Raw genomic sequence first — 13307 nt, forward strand, 5'->3', positions numbered from 1 at the left:
CCATCCAAAGTCTGAACCGTCCTGATTAATCCCCATAGCAACCAGAGGGGTTGCAGTTTCTGTCACAGCATTGCCTACTGCTATTAAGTCCCTACAGGGCAAGGTTTCATGTTTATTGCTATAGCTCAAACAGCTCCACATGGCATGAGAAGTCATCTGACATCTACTTTCAGCTCAGATAGTTCCGTACGTGTTTGCTTTATGGCTGACACAGTGCGATGTGAAATGAACTGAGCAGTGTATGGGACTAGGACATGGATTACTCAGTGCGGGCCAGAAGAAGGAAATGTTCAAGGGAGTCTCCCATCTCTCCAAGTGACGCAGTGCAGGACTGGTTGTAGTAAATTATTAAACACCTACTGACTACATAATCTTCTAAACCTCTGAGAAGTGGCACTGAACTGTTCTCTACGCAACCACAGGAGGTAAAGTGAGACAGACAAGAGATAAAAAAAGGAAAGGGCCAAAGGCTACGTAGTATCACCAAATTCTTTCTCTATTTTTAGTATCCAATCCTATAACTTAAAAGCAAGGTCAGCAACCAGAGAGTTACTGATGCAATCCCGTAAAAGTAATGTGCTCTATGGAAAAATGCCTTCATATCTCAATGTCAAAACTAATAAATTCCATGCAAACAGATCATAAGTGAATTGAATATTAAACTATGTGAATAAGAGGCTTAGGCCATCATTCTCTTTAGCTCTTAACTAGCTGCAGTGATTTTCCTACAGCAAAGCCGAATCCCTTTAATCTCAGTGGAAACTGGAGCCTGAGGTGACCCTAGACGCAGGAATACACACCGAGTAATACACATCCGTCATCTGGAGGAGGTTTTTGGTACTTCCGTTTTCATGCATTTCAATAGCTTCTCTGCCCCATTCTTGTGAGCGAGGGTTCTTGGGGTACTCAGCATATGGGGACATTTGGAAATCTCCACTTTTGAAGATGAGTTTGCTTATGTCATTTTTATTCTTTCTGTGGGGTGAAAAATATTTAAAGATACAAATGAATGAGTTTTGTAAAGAAATGATATTTGTGAAAGCACCAGCTAGTAATTTACAAGGTAAATTAGACCTAAAGCTACCACTATATTTCTTTGTAGCTGCCCACTGAGGAATGTTATTATTGTTGTTATTCTTTTTAGTATTTGCCCCAAACAAGTAAAAATGGCATTTAGGTGCAAGAGAAGATGCAAAAAAGTCTTCCAACCTGAGGGCCAGCTACTGTGGGCAAACCTAGACTCTCCCAGGGACAGAGATCAGAGCATCTTGGGGGTAGCCAGGGATCCAAGGGCCAAAGCAGAAAGGCCTTTGGGGTTGTTAGGCCTTTAGTCCACTGGTTCCCAACCTGCCTGAGCACCAGAATTTACATGGGGGCTTCCAGACCTCACACAGATTGACTGAGACAGGAGCTCTGGCCTGGCGAAGAGACACGACTTGTTCCCCAACCGCCTTTTGCTTTTAGCAAAGCTGGGACTAGAACACAGGCCTTCTACCCTCCGCCCCCCCCCCCCCCCGCTAGTGCTCATTTATCACAGAAGCTACTTCACAAACCATAAAAACAGAATGTTTTGTTTGCACGAAAGCCCACCTATTTCTACACCTACACATACTCTCAGGCCAGTGGGCCAGGGAAACCCTGGGACAAGTTCCCTGCTTGTGACCACTTACTGGAAGCTGTGGACACATCTCACCTACTCTAACAGGCATTTTTAGTAACAGGCATGTTACTCACCTACTCTAACAGGCATTTTTACTCCTGCTTGTCCTGGGTAAGGTAACCTGAAGTTCCTTCCTTCTAGCTCATTTGCCTATAAGTAAATTTTCTGGGGAAAGCCCGAAATAACTCAAGGACATAAAACCAAATACCTAGCATGTAGCTTAGGTGTTGTCCCTTCTGCAAGTTCAGAACAGGTCTGCCATTGTGTTGCCCCCGGGAAGGGGGCATCTGGTCTCTAACAATGACTCACCGTATTCACAACTAGCCTGTCTTTCCAGTGATGAAAAGTCACAGGCTCCCTCCCCACGTGGCCACACCACCTGGTACAGGGCACCTAGCAAACAGGAGGCTTATGTCCTATTGAGCAGTCAGGTTTTGTCTCTCCAGTTCATAGTCTTGGCCCCAGAATGTTATTTTCGCTCACACACTTTATCTTTGGTCGCTTGGTAGCAACTTTGTAAAGGACAGGCAAAGGCTGTACCATGAGGCCTGCACTCCCGAACGGGCAGTTCTCTCGGCAGCCCTACTGGGGACAGAGGAGACCTTCAAAGGTCCTTCATGTGAGCAGTCGAAGAAAGAACTTGCTATTTTGGTAGGTTTCCTTCATCTGTTACGTCGTGATAATTCCTACCATTTATTATCACAAAATCATCACAGGTCATAATGTTTCCTTATCTGAATAAACACTCAGAGAAGGGGCGCCGCTCTGTCCCTTCTCTCCTCTCCCAGTGGAAACCCAACCCCCGGCGCCCAGGGAGCCGGGAGCCAAGCGCACCGCCAAGTCCCTGCTCATCCCACGTGCTGGCTGCAGCTTTGCTGTATGCTCCGATAAGTATTTCAGGCAACCCCTTCCATTTTTGTCGGTTGGTTTGTTCATTTGTCCATTTAAAGTCTTAATATACAATCAGTGGTTTTTAGTGCCTACAGAGTGGTGCAACAGTCATCACAATCAATTTCAGACCCATTTCATCACCCCAGAGAGAAACCGTCCTCCTCAGCCATCACTTCTCAACTCGCCCCTGCCCACCCACCCCAGGCCGCCACCCTTCTGCTCTCCGTCTTTATTGGATACGCTGATTTGGAACATTTTATGTAAATTGAATCATACAGTAGGTGGTCCTTTGTGACCAGCTTGTTTCATTTAGCATATTTTCAAGGCTCATGCACATTATAGCATGCATCAGTACTGCATTCCTTTTTATGGTTGAATAATAGAATAATATCTTCCATTGTGTGGATATGTCACATTTTGCTTATCTCGTCATCAGTTGATGGACATTGGGGTTATTTTCACCTCTGGCTATTATGAATAATGCTCCTAGAACGTCCATGGACGTGTTTCTGTGTGGACAGTGTTCACTTCTCTTCGTATACACGTAAGAGAGAAAGTACTGGGTCAAATGGCAACTCGGTTTGATTTCCTGAGCAACTGCCAGACATTTTCAAAGCGGTTGCATCGTTTTCCGTTTCTACAGCAGTGTATCAGTGTTCTAATCTTTCCACATCCTCACACCAACACTTGTAGTTTCCTGGCTTTTAAATTGTTTTTAAAATAGCCATCCGAGTAGTTGCAAGGTGGTTTTGATTGCATCTCCCTGACAGCTACTGATGTTAAGCATCCTTGCTTGTGTCTGCTCGACATTTGTATACCATCTTTGGAGAAATAACTAATAGAGTTCTTGGCCCATTTTTAATTTGGATTGTCTTTTTATTATTGAGTTGTAAGAATTCTTTACGTGTTCTAGATACAAGTCCCTCATTAGACATAGGATTTATTTATTTACAAATACTTCCTCCCATTCTGTGGACTGTCTTTCCACTTTCTTGATAGTGACCGTTGAAGCTCAAGGGTTCAGGACAGGTCTCACCAGACCGTGCCACTCCGGCATGCAGACCATTTTGAGCTAAAGACAATCAAGGCCCAAAACACTCAGGAAGAGCTTTTATACCTCCCTCTAAATGCCGAAAAGAATTTAAACAGAGAGTTTGGTCCAGAAAGGGAGCTATCTCCAGAGACAACTACAAGGAGTGTGGGCTAAGTGTGGGAAGCTGTGGGGGTACTCCGCGGGGCCTGCCTGTTCGAAGTCCTCTCTGTGTCCCACTGTCTCTGCGTGGTGTGGCCAACGCTGGTTCATAAAACACTTGCTCTTTCCATCCTCCCGTAAACTGCCTTCTGCCCCTTTGAAGTCCCAGGCCCCTACCCCTTCCTCTTAGCTCAGGATGGCACACAGCCTCAACTGCCTGTGGGTTCCATATTCTTACATGCCGCGCTGCCCACCCCCTACATACGTAAGTAACCCCATTAATCTGTCTTAATGTTGATTTGATTATTAGTCCAGACAAAGAACCTAAAAGGGCAGAGAAAAAATTCTTCTTCTGATGTCAGAAGGCGTTTTCAATTCTGATGCAGTCCAGCCTATCTTTTCTGTTGCTTGTGCTTTTGGATATTTCTTTTCAGTAAAGAAGACAAAGTCCTATTTGCTGTCTTTTTCTTCCTTCCAATGGCACTACCTATCATGAATTTCCCTTTCACCTTTTTTTAAGGGTTCAGTCATACACTTTGATTTGGGTAGTAAACCACCCCAAACATACCTTAAGAGTAAAAACAGGCCCTTGCACAGCACACCCAAAGAAACAGAATTAGAGTGTGAACTCCAGCACTCACCGGCAACAGGTGACAATCAGCGCCACGCCTAGAATGAGCAGAAGCCCACCTCCTGCTGCCGCAATCACCACGGTGATAAGCTGATAGGCTGAATGGTGTTCAAAAAAAACCAAAAAAGATTAGTAAGAGGTAATGAAAGAATACATAAATACAAAACAATGGTTCCCTCCCACCCACAGCTAGGCGCCTCCGCTGGTGACCTCCCCTTTCACTTCCCTTGCAGGGGTCCTCAGCCTTAGCTCTACATTTCCTAGGTCAGCAGGCAGCAGAATTTGCAAGCCCCCAAAAAATGCCTCTTTGGCATATTTATTATTTTTGAGAAACGGCAGACATTGGAGAAGCTCCGATCGCTGAGCATTACCCTTTCGTAAGGGAGATTCACATCGGCAAGGTGGCCTGCACCAGGAGTAGAACTATCAGCAGAGATAACTTTTTACAGGACAGACTTACCTACAAGGCAGGGAAGCCACTGTCGACCAAACATGTCCTCTTCTCACCCTCCCATGAAACGCAGCCCCAGGCCCCCAGCCCTCCCCTCAGCCAGGAGGGTGTCTTAGCCCCAGTCACCTGAGCGGTCTGCTGAGTCTCATCTTGTGGGACTCCCATGGGTACTGATGTAATGAAATTTTTTTACCTGTTAATATATTTCATTACGGTGATGTTTGGGGGTGTCAGCCAGGCATGTATGAGGGTAGAGGGAAAATTACTTTTCCTACCCTACACTGTTTTCAGCCAAGTTCCTCTTCCTCAGCCACCCCTAGTGTGGCAGCTCCCAAACTGTACCTGCAGACCAGTCCTGATGGCCCTCTCACCAATCCATGGTGGAAAGAGGAAAATAAAAGAGATGTATGAATCTTTAAAAAACTATATTTGGTTTTAATCGCTTCTGTGTTCTAAGACTCTGTTCTTCCTATTTTTTCCTCACTTAACATGCATGAATTTTATCACGTGTAAATCAGGCCTCCGGTAAAACTGGTTTTTAAAGCCCAAGGAGAGCCTTGGCCTGTGCGGCTCAGCTGGTGGAAGTGTCAGCCCGTCAACCGGAGGTTCTTGGGTTTGACTCCCAGTCAAGGCGCGTGGGGCAATGGAGAGATGTGTCTCTCTCACACTGGTGTATCTCTCCCCCTCTCTCTCCCTCCCTTCCCTCTCTCTAAAATCAGTGAGCATGTCCTGCTTGCTGATTTTTAAATCATCGGGTGAGGATTAAAAAAAGAAAAAAAAACTACCAGAGGGGAGGGGGGAGGCAGGAAAACAGAGACAACTGTACTTGAAAAACAATAAAAATAAATTAAAAAAAAACTAATGGAGAAAACAGAATCTTTTATTTTAAGTTCACTTTACTTTTTATTTTAGAGAGAGAGGAAGGAAGAGAGAAAGAGAGGGAGAGAAACCTCCATGTGAGAAGGAAACATCAACTGTTTGATCGGCTGCTTCCTGCGGGTGCCCCAACCGCGACCTTGACCACGACCATGACCAGACCTGCAGCCGGCCCTGGGCCCTGACCGGATGGGACTAGCGGCCTTTCAGGGACAGTGGGAGGGCCGACGCCCAACCCATGGAGCCATGCTGGCCAGGGCTGGCATCTCTTCTTGTCTACTTCTTATCCTTTGGTGTTTTGGGTGTTAATTGTTTCTCAGATTTTTGAATTTATAGTGACAGTAAAGATAAAAATTCTTAATTTGGTTTTGTAGGCCTTTAATTAATAAAATAAAAAGGAGGTGCCCTAGGTTAGACTCCCCAGTTGCATAAGAAATATTACTGGTTAGTTAAGATCAGAATCCGGGAATCCCTGCATAAACCATGCTAGGCACTGAGACGTCTCCTCAATACATGCAAATGGAATTTAATTACTAAAAATTAGCAGTCATATGAGCAGGTACATATCATATGTAATAAATAATATTAAATTTATAATTAATAAGTTTTATACCTGTATATTATACCTGTGTATTTCAGGGAAAATCATATTTTTAATAAAGCTCATTAAATATTCAGATAGATTTTTTTGTTGTGGAGTTAAAATTAAAATAGTTTTCTCAGGTTCTAAGGTCCAGAGTGAAAAAAAAAAGGCCAGCGGCCAGATTTTCTACAGTAAATGAGGCCGGGACGACACTTTTCAGGTTCAGGGGAAGTAAAGGGAAGTACACACAGCGCACAGCGCTCCGTGAGACAAAAGCGAGTGCAAGTGATACGACTGTTTACCTGCCCTGCGTTGGAATAAGCAGCACAGAGACTTGATTATGTTGAAAACCTTGAGTATTAAGATATACAGGAAACAAGGCCAAACCTTGGAATGAGGTCATTCTCTCCTTCACCTTCCGACACATGTATTCAAACTTCACTTTTAACAAAAGTGAGGACAAAAGACAAATCTTGGTTTTCAACTCCTCATCTCCAGCACGACCACCGCCCTAAGCTCCAGTCACCTCTTGACCAGACAGGTGCAAGTGCCTCCTCACTCATCTTCTGCACCCAGTCTCGCCCACTCATTTCAAAACACAAATCTGATCATGCCATTTCCCAACTTTAAAAAACCTACAGTGAAACCAACCAACCAACCCCCAGTGGCCCCCCCCGTTTCTGAAGACAAAAGCCTAGCTCCTACTCATCCCTCCACACCGAACCCAAACTCTCCCACGCCCAGCAAACCAGCAAGCACTCCTGTTGGAAGCAACCCTTGCAAGTGGCTGCAGCCATGGCAGGTTCCTCTCGGAAATAAGCGGTTTTGTCTCAGAGAAACAGATAGTGTTTTTCTTTGCTTGTGCTTTTGTATATAATTTTTAAATAAAATCAAGTCTAATTTGCTTTTTCCATCTTTCCCCACAAGCACCAACTTTCTTGGATTTCCCCTTTTTTTTTTTTAAAGAATCTACTATAGAGAGATTTTGTAAAATACAGTAAAACTATTTTTAAAAAGAATTAAATGGCTGGATGTCACAGCCATGCCAAATTAACACAAATATTTCCAAGTGTTTACTCTCAATTTTTGTATTGTCTCGTCCCAGCCCAGGACTAGTTTGCAGACCACATCGGAGGGGCACTGGTACATCCTAGTCCTCCTGAAACTGTCCTGTGCATTCAAAGCACCTGGCGGGCTTGTGGAAGCACGGATGCCTGGTCCCCACTGGAAGGGATTTGCCTCAGCAGGTCTGGGCCAGGGCCAAGGAGAGACGCCGTGTCTCCCCCATGTCTTCAGGGGGATAGTGATGCTGCCGCCTGCAGACAGACTTCAGGTAGATTACACAGCACAGGAAAGAACACTGGACTGAAAGCCAGAAGACCTCTGCACGTGAGCACTGAAGGAGAGAGCCTGGGGGGGCGTTCACCAAAAGGCTCACAGAAATAGGTGCCACCTGAAGTAATTACGGCATCTCTTTACTTTCTTCTGGTGTTTTTCTATATTTCCAAATTTTATTCATATGCGCGCATGCACACACACACACACTCACAACCTCCTCTGAATGTAGAAATTGTGCATATACATATGCAATTTATTTTATACATATATATCATTTAAAAATTATTTTAATCTTCACCCAAATATATTTTTGTTATTGATTTAAGAGAGCGAGAAAGGTTAGGGGAGGGAGGGAGAAAGAGAAACAGTGATCAGTTGCCTCCCATGTGCCCTGACTGGGAATTGAACCTGCAACTTTCATGTATGGAATGACACTCCAACCAACTGAGCCACCTGGCCAGGCCTATAACATTTTTTGAAGATGTTTGATGTCCTTTGGCGGTCACATCACTGGAAACTTGTAATAAAGTTTATGGACAATATAACCCACAGACTTTTTTTTCTCACACTTGATGTGAAGTCAGTTCGTGAACTACAAGTGATCTTTTGAACTCAAGTACTGGCTTTAGGTTTATTATGAGGCCACATGATGATGTACAAACACATGGGATTTGAATCAACAGTGACTGGAACATTTATTAGTTCCAAAGGTGCTCTGAAGGTTTCTTTATACGGCGAGAGAGAAGGCAATGGTATCATCTTAGGTTTGCCCATCTTATCTCCAGATCTCCAGAATGATGAACTTGGAATGTTTCGTCTTCCTTTCTTGTTGATACTTGTTGACATTTCAGTCTTTCTCCAGCAATGGTTGTACCTTCTCTTCATTCTTGTGGTTTGGTTCTAGGTTGGCGTTGCTGTCATCACTGTTGGTATTTTTCATTAAGCCAACCATTCTGAGCCATAGCCTTTCCTACAAACTATTTTGTCCTGCTTATATGTTTATTTGGACAGAGTCTACCAGACTGTCTGCTCAGCCAGCCCTCTTTGGGGAACTGTTCCCAGTGCAGGTTACAGTGGGGGAGTCAGGCTTGCACCTACAGGTAATCCCATCTGCTGGCCACTGCAGCCCGGTCTGGGAGTAAACATATGATCCAAAGTAGATAAATTAATTTATTCCCAGGAATTTCAATTTGGGAGAGAAAACCTCCTTTTTCCAAATGGCTGAACCGATAACACACACTCAAAGCTGTTTGGCAAGCCTCTTTCCACCATGCTGTCTGGGAAGGAGAGAAAGCCTGTGCACAGCAGTGCAGAGTGAGAGTGAGAGTGAGAAAGAGAGAGACAGACAGACAGACAGACACGTGCAAAGGAGGTCCCTAGCCTCTAGCTGCTGTGGCTCCCCACAATTCTCCTAAGGCTGGAATCCCATGACACACCCCAGGATCCTTCCAATAATGTCTTTGTGGCTTAAGCTAGGTAGGCTTATTTACTCCAGAAGAACCTTAGCCAACTGTGATATTGTGCTTTATAACATGAAATACATATCTGGTCTTTGTCCCAGTTCCAGGCACAGAGCTTCTAAAACCCTAGAATTTCTTAAGATATGAGAGCCTATAGAGGTGTCTTTTGTTATGTTCATGAGGAGACTTTGGAAAGTACTTAAGGATGGGGGCTGGTTGCCAGGGGAACCAACCTTGTGATTAGGGAGCTGGAACTTTCAGTCCCAACTCCTGACTTTCAGGGAGGGGAGAGGACTTGGGGTTGAATTGATTGCCAATGACTGATGGTTTAATCAATTGTGCCTGTGTAATAAAACCTCCAGAAAAGCTCACAGAGTTCAGAGAGCTTAAGGAGAGCTACACACTCAGAGGGCACAGACGCTCTGCACCCTTCTCCAGACACTGCCCTGTGCATCTCTTCCGTCCGGCTGTTCCTGAGTTACAGCCTTTTACAATAAACCAGTGATCTAGTAAGTAACATGTTACATGTTTCTCTGAGTTCTGTGAACTGCTCTAGCAAATAAATTGAAACCAAGGAGCGGGTCGTGGGCACCACCAATCTAAAGGCAGTAGGACAGGAGCACAGGTGACAACCTGGACTTGTGACTGGCTTCTGAAGAGTGGGCCAGTCTCATGGGAATGAGTCCTTAACCTGTGGGATCTGACGCTATCTCCAGAGAGATGTGTCAGAATTGAGTTAACTGCTTGGCAGTGTGAAAAGAACACACTTGTCAAAATTGGCATCAGAATCATATTGTGGCTGGCAGTTAACCAGACGTGAGCACAGCAAGGATGACGGGCCAGGTACAGGAGGTCACCAGGGCGGAACATCCTGGGTGCTTAGCAAGGGGAAAAACTGGGAAAACCAGGACCTTGCCTCCAGGGTAACCTCTCCTCCCCATATCACAGGGCAGGTCGTGGGGTTTGGATCCCCTGACCTTGCCTCCTTGGTGTGGGGGCCTCCCCTAAAATTCCCACCCCCAGAAGCTCTTAGGACAGAGGACCCAGGGCGCTCACCCTCTGGGGAGCAGGAGAACACCTTCCCCTCCCAACCCTCCCCTCTCCCCCAAGACTCCTTTTCCTTGCCTGTCTCTTTCTCCTAAGCTCCAAGGGCCCTTCTTCTGCTTCTGTAACTTGTTTCCCGAACCCATTTCTTCTACAGTTCACTTCTTCCACATCCGTGACTTTGTAAATAAACTTTCTCTTATAGTTTGAGTCTTTGCTCTGAATCCTTTCCTAGTCAGAACTCGCTGAACTGAGGTCTGGTCTGACCGTCAGGCCTAACACCTGAGCTGTTCTCGCCCACCAATACCAGACAGTGTGCCTTCCTCTAGAACTTTTAACTCACTATAGAACTTTCTAGGTGGCCACATCAGTGTTATTTTAAAAGGTACTCACTTCTCCACATTTCCCCCTTGCTGAGCTCATTAGTGATATATGATTAGATTTTTGCCTTTTAAATCTTTCCATTCCTCTTGCATCATCTTTACAGTCTCTACCCACGGCACTTCTTGCTTTTCCCTCTGCCCTTTGTGAAACATGCCTTTATCTCATCTCCAGGCTACGTGACCGCACCCAAGGGCAGATGCACAGCAGCGTGCCCCTGCTGCCTTCCCGTCCTGACGTAAAGTGAGGCTGCTCAAAACCAAGACATTTGCTTCCTGCTGAACGAGAGACTTCCAGCTGGCTTTTGCATAATTAATTATCCCCTTTCTTCCTAAGCAGTTTAGCATTGTCGTCCTGGATGTTTGTTACGGGTGACTACTGTTAGCACACAGCACTTCCATGGCATGAACCTTTTTCAGCCTGAGGTAGCAACAGAGCGAACACAGTTAAAAGATACTTTATACACCTGCCACTGACTCTAGGTTGGGGTGGGGAGACAATGCAGAAAGATCGTTAAGCCGAGGGTGTGGTTTTGCTGGAAGAGGACCGACCTGCAAGTGGGAGCCGGGCTCTAACTCCTCACTGGCCGTGAGGCTGGGAGGCTGCAGCGAAAGGATGAGCTCTGAAAGGGCAGGTTGTGAATGTGAAAGGATAGATAAAAACATCGCGGACAGACAAAGGTAACCCAGGGAAATTATGTGAGTTCTGTTATCATGAAAGGACAGTAACCACAAAATGGAAAATGGCTTATAGGATGGGACTGTTAAAAAAACTTTTAAAGGGTGGTAAGAGGAAATGGCTAAGTAAATTATGTTAATCCACAGAGAATCCCACAGAAAAGTGATATAAAATTATGTAGATGAAAATATTGCACAGTTTACTAGATTTAAAAGCAGGTTACAAAACAGTATATTCTGTGAAATTCAATTTCTATTTGAAAGACACACACACATACCACTGGAAAGATAGTAATACCGGCTGCTTCTCAAACTTGAAAACACATACAAATCTGCATATTCACCAAATCTAGGGGTCCAGTTAAAATTCAGATTCTGTTTCAGTAAGTCTGGAGTGGAGGTCTGAAATTCTGCATTTTCCACAAGTTTCTAGGAGCTGCGGATGCTGGTGGTCCTATGGGCCGTGCTTGGCAGCAAGGATAGCGCAGACCAGGGTATGAACTGTGTTGTTTAATGGCTAATGAGACTGTTTATTTTAGCTTTCTTCTTCCTTTAATTTATATTTATTTTCTAATTAACTTGGGTCAAAATTAAAATCAATGGGTATGTGTTACTTTGTTATATAAAAACAAAATTTATTTTAGAAAGAGAAAAAAGGTGAAGCAAACCAAGACTTCCTGGGAAATATCATAAAACTGTGAGGAGGAGCCAGTGTAAAATTCAAGCAAAGGAGGGGACATGCACACCTAAGAAACGGGTGGAGGGATGACGGAAAGGAAGAGAGGGGCATTTCTGATGACGTGCTTGTGAAAGAATTCTGCAGCCATTGGAAAGTGGTATAAAAGCTGTTGGGATCCGGGATATAAACAGAGACTTTTTTAAACATGGAAATAAAACAAAAAGGACAGCAGTGGTAAGACAGGTGCAGGCCTGAGCTGCCCAGGCGTGGGTGGCCCTGCCAGGTGCACAGGGGAGGCCAACCGGGCCTATGACGCCTCAGGGACTAAACGCCTCGAAAGAAGGGCTTGTCCTGCTCTCTCCAGCCTGAAGGAGAGTCTCTCTGAGGGACAAGGGGTGCAATCTGTACACAACTGGAAAGCTAATAAAAACTTTTAGAAAGACAGGTCATAGGTTAGGCCTAAACCCAGACTAGAGTATAGCCGGGCGACTTCCAGGGGTGTAGGAGTGATGGTATCTTGAGACCATGGCTTGGCGAAAAAAGCTGGGGCTTCCATCTCATTGAGTTTGGGTAGAATGTGTGCCCCAAGAATGCAGAGAGAACAAACATTTGTTATCTACAAAAAATCCAGCCTAAGCTACAGCCCCAAGAGGGTACTCACTGCCTTGAAGTGACAGCAGAAGTGACAGTGTTGAGTGGTCAGAGCCCTATTCTTCAGCACAAAACACTGGGTGACCAGCCACAGACTTCACCAGGTGCCATCGCCACAGATGGGGATGAGGTCCCGGTGTTCCCAATTCCGTAAGCAACACCCAGGGCTGCTCTGAGACCTCAAGGAAAGGGGCAGGTGGCAGGAGGCATTTGTTATCAGCCACTATTAGTTGCTAGGCATCACTAAAAATAATGCAGATATCCAAATCATAAACTGGTATTTACACACTATCACTGAGTTATCAGAAGTCACCAACCAGAGGGGAGAGGAGGGAATTTCAGGGGAAAAGGGGAAGGGTTTACAGGAACAAGTATAAAGGACACATGGACAAAAACTAGGGGGTGTGTGGAAGTGGGAGGGAGGTGGGGACCACTGGGGGGGTAGGCTGGGATGGGAGTAAAAGACAGAAAACTGTACTTGAACAACAATTTAAAAAATTTAAAAAAGAAAAAAAAAAGTCACCAACAAAAGACCGGGAGCTAGCCTACTTCCAGGCAGGAGTGTGCCCTCTGCTGGCCAGGACAGCGACTTGGATAAACAGAAAGAAAAAGGAGTCGCAGATCAGAGAGAAATCCTGGCTACTTTCAAGATTCCACTACACACAAAGGGAAGACACAGAAACTAACAGGATACTCAATGGATGTAGGGGTTTATCATCTCCAGACATATGTAGTATATAATGATCGCCAGAAAAAAATCACTAACCGCCACTTAGAACAACGCCCTGCACTC

The 13307-nt window shown here is 45.0% G+C and overlaps 1 protein-coding gene across 3 annotated transcripts in view; it reads right to left on the minus strand.

The window, feature by feature from the left end:
- HEG1 (heart development protein with EGF like domains 1) overlaps positions 1 to 13307 on the minus strand; it is an 89314-nt gene that overhangs the window by 8886 nt on the left and 67121 nt on the right. For 2 of the 3 annotated variants that reach the window (XM_045850845.1, XM_045850844.1), the window contains exons 16-17: positions 4385 to 4472; positions 801 to 975 (exon numbers count right to left, since the gene is read on the minus strand). In XM_045850845.1, the coding sequence (XP_045706801.1) occupies positions 801 to 975; positions 4385 to 4472 (263 nt within the window). Of the gene's footprint in view, positions 1 to 800; positions 976 to 4384; positions 4473 to 8507; positions 8546 to 13307 lie in introns of those variants that run through there. The other variant, XM_045850846.1, reaches the window with a different exon arrangement.

The sequence above is a fragment of the Phyllostomus hastatus genome, unplaced genomic scaffold (assembly GCF_019186645.2).
Source record: "Phyllostomus hastatus isolate PE091 unplaced genomic scaffold, TTU_PhHast_1.1 phas_contig_86, whole genome shotgun sequence".
Taxonomy (NCBI): domain Eukaryota; kingdom Metazoa; phylum Chordata; class Mammalia; order Chiroptera; family Phyllostomidae; genus Phyllostomus; species Phyllostomus hastatus.